The sequence below is a fragment of the Daucus carota genome, chromosome 4 (assembly GCF_001625215.2).
Source record: "Daucus carota subsp. sativus chromosome 4, DH1 v3.0, whole genome shotgun sequence".
In the NCBI taxonomy this organism is placed as follows: Eukaryota; Viridiplantae; Streptophyta; class Magnoliopsida; order Apiales; family Apiaceae; genus Daucus; species Daucus carota.
In genome coordinates this window covers 48,508,597-48,515,771 of record NC_030384.2, presented here as the reverse complement: position 1 = coordinate 48,515,771, position 7,175 = coordinate 48,508,597, and the positions used below count along the sequence as shown (strand labels likewise).

Here is a 7,175-nt window from a genome sequence, read left to right as displayed (position 1 = left end):
GTTCTCGGATCTTGATTTGGGCCTGAAAGATCTGGCTTTTGGCCCATTGGACCTTTTTAGTTCTTATGTTTATGACCTTTAATTGGAACTTGGTTTGTAATTGAAATTGACAAAGTAGATAGGAGTGGTTTTTATTCCAAAAGAATAGATACTTTATATTGTTTTGTAATTTTCGGAATGGTGTTTTTATATATAGAACATAAAGGTCCAAGTTCCTTGGAGACCACATATATTTGGAGTATTGGAGTCCTTCATCTCTACCGTTCATTTACTTCTAATCTAACGGTTACAAAATTAACAGTTTTTTTAAATTGCAAGGTTGTATATTGGCAAATGCAGTTTACATGATACAGATCATTTGTAACTGCCACTCAATTAAAATCCCCATTAGTGAGGTTGGTTTTTCCGTGAGGCACCAGGCAACCGGCATGTTTATCTTCAATTTGTCTCTCTGTTCTCCCTCCGTTCTGTTGCTCGCAGTTGTCCTTCATTGTATTGTTTTGTTGCTCGATGTTGTCCTTCACCATTTTTTAGAGTTGTTTTCGTCTCTCAAACTTAGATATTCATATTGTTCTGCAATTGGTGAATTAAGAGGAACAAAATGCAGAACAATAACGGGTTGATAATGGGAGGAAAAAGAAGAAGACTTGAGAAACAATATAATACAATTTCTATAAATATGTATAAGGTTGTTAGTTACAGTTTTTTAAATTATAGATATTATCCACTTGTCTCCCAAATCCACCATGCATGATTATTTTAATCCAACGATATTGGTATAGATCTTCAAAGACTCCAAAATCTTTGTACTCCAAGGAGCCCAACTCAGAAGATAAAAATATATTCTGAGAATATACGGTTTAACATGAATAAAAACCCGTGACTTGAGCGATAAGTTAATAAAAATGGATAATGATCAGTGTGCAACCCTGTTTAGTTATTCATCCAATGCGCCTTTTTCTTTGTATACCTTTCGATATGGATTGTGGCAGGGCCGGCTTCTGAGGCCTTAAGCGAAAACAAAAATGAGGCCTTACTTTTTCAAAAATTAAATTTTATATTAATAAAAATATTATACATATTAATAAAAATATTATACATCATTTAAACATTACAAAATAAAATTACCTAATAAATACAAATACATGTAAAAATAAAACAAAATCATTATTTAATATATAATAGAATCATGTCTTCTCTTCATAATGAAACGATCTCAAAATACTTTTCTAAGAGAAGCCAACACATTGTTTCTATATACATAGCATTAAATAACTTTTACACATACAAATGTAAGATGCTGTATATTTAAATGTTAATTTTATCTAATATCATTACGTAAAAATTATGTTACTTTATATTAGTATTCTTATTATAAAGATATAAAGTATACATATGATTTAGTATGAAGATACTTACTATTTTCAGGTAAATAAAAAGTCTTTCAATAATAGATATTTTAGATTTAATATTAATATTTAAATGATTTTAATCTATACTTTTATACCAAATAATTTGTTATTATTTGAAAATTTTAATGTACAATAGTGTACTATTAAAACTAAAAGTTAGCATAAAAAAAGAGTTAGAAATCAAACGAATTCAAATAAAAATAAATTGATATAAAAATACATATAATGTTCAATATCTCATTTTATGATAATTGTGATTATTTTTTTTTACAATTACAACATGTATTTAGATTACATTTCCAAGAAAATAATTATTGATTGACATTTATTAGGTTATATATATAAGTAGAAAAATCGTTATGTAAGCACAAAAAATAAATACAAGTAATTATATTTATTTATTTTTATAAAAAACCGATCATATATAAATTATTATTTATATCACAATTTTTTACCGGATCTATATATTAATTTTCAATTTTTTTCACACATATAAATACCTATATACATAGATAATATTAAATTTTTGGGGCCTCAAAAATTTGGGGGCTTTAGGCCGTCGCCTAAATGGCCTATACATAGAGCCGGCCCTGGATTGTGGTTTAAGATATCAATCAATAATAGTTTTTTTTTTTTTACTGAAATACTTGTTAGGAATTGTTCGATAAATATATAATAATATTTTTTAACAACTATTTTTAGTAGAAGAAAGTCCTTGCATATTTTTGAGAAAAAGCTTGTTTTATTTTTTTATTAGAAACTTCATAAATTTCAATATCAAATCTCAACAAAAACACAATTTTTTTATATTATAATTTAAAATATATAAATATCAAAAAAGTTATCAAACAATTATATTATTTCTATTTTTATCGGTATATTCTCTAATCACAGTAATTTTTAACAACATTTTCGAACAGACTCAATAACCACAATTTTTTTATTGTTTATAAAATAATTGAAAATTTGTAACCAAAAGTCGCAAGTTTGTTTAGATATAAATTTTTGCAATATGTTATCCTCGATTTAATTGATACTTCCATCAACGTTTAACTTTACTTTATTATTAACTAGTTGAGAAACCGCGCGTTGCGGCGACCTATAAAATTATATTACTGATTCAAAATTAATATTTGTAAAATGCAATAAGTTTGTGGCTGTCTATAAAAAGTATATTAATGATTCAAAATTAATATAATTTGTAGGATAAAATAAATTTTATATTATAAAAATCTTGATTTAATATCAATACTAATATATAAAATTGCAAAATTGGACTATAATTTATGATGAAAAAATGAAAATAAATTTCTACACGTAATTAACAATTTAAAGAACGACGGATCTTAATTTTATTTGTGTTTTTTTTTGAAAAGTAATCATGTTCTTACATTGTCACCTTCCTCCAATTTTTTTTGGATTGATTGTGCACAAAAATATCTAACTTTAATCCGTGAGATAATGGTCTATAGTTACCCTTACTTGTAACAACCTTTATTTTTTAATAATATATAACGGAGCAGTTTTTGATATTTTTTTATCCAAAAATCTTAGAAAAATAGAACCGAACGATGTAAGAGGCGCCACCTACACGCTCCTCGCTTCTCTTTCATATAAGTATTTTCATTTTATAGAGGTCTATAATACATGAATAATATTTTACTGTATACAAACTAAATCGTATAAAAATTAACAACAAACATGTCCAATTAACAAAACAAATATTATAAGGAATAACCAACAAACATATATCACTAATAGTTAATTTATTGATATCATCTATCAATATTATGTTAAAACTATATTTTTCTCCCGTGTTTGGATTTGTCGACTCTCGCATAGCGGTTTATAACTACCTTTGCTTGAAACAACTTTTATTTTTTTAATACCGTATAAACAACCTTCACTTATCGTTGCAGAAGAACGGCACCTATGGTTATAGATCTATGACCTATGGTTTTTCATGACCGAGGTTATAGATCAGCATGATTTTCATGGGTTTGATTCAGGTTTGAAGGTTATTATGGGATCGCATCTATGGTCGATTGTTCAGAACATTCAGGTGAAAACCAATCAGATGGAAACAAGTGTGTATATTCAAATCATCTTCAAATCGCTTAGTTGCCTCTTCAAGAAGAAAGGATTCAACAGCGATATTATTCGGCGTCTGTCCAATTTCGATTATATTTGTAGATGTCGTATGGCTTTTAATTAATGAATTGATTCCTTTTTATCAAAAAATAATAAAAAAATCATGCCTTATGATTAGGACGGTGCGGCGGTGCCCTTAAAGATGCATTGAATTGTCATTTACTCATTTATCTAGTTAGGCTGGTGGGCAAATGACCCATTTGGATACGAGATCTCGTGCTTAGGCCCATCTCTATCTGTGTAATTTGCCTCGATCTATTTAATTTACCCGTGTCCGTGAAATTGGATTCCATTTTTCAGAATATCAAGTTACAGAAGAATTATAAGTCAAGGTGATCAAAACTAAGGATGTGTAAAAAAAAAAAAAAAAATTTATGCGGTGTTCCATTTTTTTTTAAAAAATATATTAATTTAATAATACGAAATCATATGACATCTACAACAATTATTGTGACGAACCAACAGTAAATTATAATCACATGTTCTTATAAAATGACATTTAAACGATAATTTGAAGATAATATATATACAGATATAAGCGGCCGCTTCATGCATCCCTGTTGAATTACTAATACCCTCTTCATCGTGATCCGGCGAATATATCGTTTAAGCTATTGAACAAATTTTTTCAAATCAAAACCTTCGTTTGTAATAAGTGAAAACTAAGCTCTCATCAAGGAAATAAAATAATCTTAAAATACAATCCAAAGATCGAAACAAAAGCATACCAAACCGAAAACAAAAGAAAATAGAAAAAAAATTGGAGTTGATAATTGAAGAAACAATATAAGCAATTAACACTCGAATATGATAAGTTCCGTTTGAATAAAAAAATAAATCATAAACTCCAATATCGTAGATTTAGAAAAACAAACCCCAAAAAGATAAAAATTCACTCCTGAAAAAGTAAATCATAAACTCCACTATCGTAAATCTAACTAAGAAGATAAAAATTCACTCCTGAAAAAAAAAATTATCAAAGAAAACAAATATGCAATCAAAACTTAGCATCAATTAAGAGCATTCACATCCGGTCCCTAGTCCTCAACCCCAAAAACTTACTAAATATAGTAATTTCTCAAAAAAATTATAATTTTTTAAAAATTTCTTTCATCCCATTCCCCATATTCAATCCCTATCTCCATAAAAGTATAAAATAAGACTTGATGTTTAATAAAATAATAATGAAAAGTCAATGAACTTGAGGATGAATAGTGTATGAGGGATGAATAGTGGAACCCCATATATAGAGATTTATTTCTAGTTCTCAAAATCAAACCCTATTTTGGGGTCTGGGATGTATTTACAAAAGTTACTAGTCTTTCTTAAATTATGGGGATGGGTTTGGGTTTGGAAATTGGAATGTGAATCTAACTTGTCTTTTTATCCCGCAACATGCATGACAAGAGATATTAGGTTTACGACAGAATTATTATTTGTTTGATTCGGTTTACTGCAATTGCCAAAGAATCTAGAATCACCCTAATTTATTTATTTTTATTTTGTGACATGGGTGAATCTGGTGCTCTAGAAATTTCATTGAGTCGGCAAAATGAATACAAAATTCATCCACATCTTTTTCATCAATATTTTTGGTTGATAATTTGACGTCGAAAATGAAATTTCAACCTATAAATATGAAAGCCTTTAATTATTCAGACTAAACTTTTCGACCTAATCATAATTTGGGATTATTATTATAATAGTAATTTAATTGGTTAATCACTGTATTTGATAAGATTTTCTAATTTCTCGCTAAAAAATATTTAAAACTAGTAAGATAGATTTAAGTAACGGGATATTATCATATCTTTTTGATGTATCTAATTAATGCTTGATCAATTCTTAATTATTTAATATTAAAAAAAATTGATGTGTTCATGCCAGATGCGCGAACTAAATTATCCTGCAATGAAATATTAATTTCCATATCAAAAATAAAAAATATCGAAAAATTCACATTCCAACCATATCCTATAAATGGCTAAAATTGTCTCTCTACAGGTCTGCAGAAAATATGTTGGTTGATTGCAAATCATTTATTATCATATTGAACTGATCATATTCTATTTTAGTAATTTAAAATATTGATAACATACTATTTTTAAATTATAACCAATCAATATAGCAAATATCATTGAAGCATAATATCAACATAATATCTTACAGGTTCAACAAATTCTACATAATATATTATCGGTCCAATTTAACCAACAAATCCTCATTTAAAGATACTCTTATGTAAAGATTTTTTAATCCCGGATATGCAATCAAGCACATATTGAGCTCGCTCAATTTACGCCAGATCAAGTTTTGATTAACCAGACTATGAACCAACACACCATTAAAACCGAGTAAAATTACTAAAGACTCCAGCGACTGAAAGAAATAGAAACGCATCAATCAATATTATTAGAAAGAACATTCAAACAATTCGAAACCAAAAAATAAAGTTACAATACAAAACTAATTATTGACATAATGAATGTACGTTCATCGTGATCGGCGAATGAAGTGAACGCATGTTTAAATCAAAAAAGCATTCCCATGCAAAACAAGCCCACACCACCAACCAACCCAAACCCGACATTCATCATCCGACCCGAATCACTACTATCATCCGCCGGCTTCTCCTTACTCGGCTTCGGCGCCGGCGCCGCCTCCACTTCCCCCTTCCCTTTCGCTTTCGGCGCCGCAGCCGGCGGCTTGGCCTCGTAAAACTCAGCCGGCAACAAAACCTTGTCAACCTGATAAACCGCGAGCGGCTTCTTCTGTCTCAACGGGTTGTTAATAAGCGTGTCAACAATCCCCGTAGAGACATTCACTTGCGTGGCCTGGCCCGTGAAGTTGAGCCCGTAAACGCCGTCGTCTTGGCCACTCAACAGCGTCCTCACAGGGTTACTAACAGTCAAAAGGCTCGTCAAGTCGTAGTATTTGGGCAAGATGTGGTACTGAATGAGCTGGATCTGCTGCCTGTCGGTTAGCTTGTTCAGCGTTCCAGCTGGAAGGTTCGAGAAGGCGTTGTCAGTTGGCGCGAATACAGTCATGCCATCGGTTGAAGTGTTGACTTGGTTGTTGATCTGGTCGGAGATTTCGTTGTCGGTGAGGAAGCGGATGAAGGTGGTGAACTGGCTGCCGTCTTCGAGGATGGCGGTGATGTTGATGGGGCCGGCGGGGCCGGGGGCCGGGGCGGAGGGGGTCGCGGCGTGGGAGAGAGAGAGGAGGAGGAGGAGAGTGAGAGTAGAGAGAGAGAGAGTGTGGGATGCCATTTTGGTGGAGGTGGTGGAAGTGCATGGTGAGGGGATGGGGTTTTTATGGGATAAGAGTTGAGTGGGGTTGGATTGGAAGTGTGGTGGAATGAGCTGGCTTTGGGTCTTGGCTATTGGAATCAACTAAAGATCATGAGTTTAGCTTTTGTATTCAATATTGTGTAATCATTCCAATTTAGTTGTAAGTAGAGTACTACTACTAATTAGCAACTTACTTACTTGTTTTTTTTTTTGAATGTAACTTACTTACTTGTTAATCATGGCGTTGCATTACACTTTAATGCCGACAGAGTACTAATGATATAATTCAACTAAATTCCAACTCTAAACATCATTAAGAGAG

The 7,175-nt window shown here is 31.0% G+C and overlaps 1 protein-coding gene across 1 annotated transcript; it reads right to left on the bottom strand.

Annotated features, from left to right (window-relative positions):
• Nucleotides 1–5,943: 5,943 nt before the first annotated feature.
• LOC108216362 (fasciclin-like arabinogalactan protein 9) lies at nt 5,944–6,864 on the bottom strand. The gene has a single exon (XM_017389115.2). The coding sequence runs from the start codon at nt 6,830–6,832 to the stop codon at nt 6,095–6,097; it is 738 nt and encodes a 245-aa protein (XP_017244604.1). The 5' UTR covers nt 6,833–6,864; the 3' UTR covers nt 5,944–6,094.
• Between the last annotated feature and the right edge of the window lie 311 nt (nt 6,865–7,175).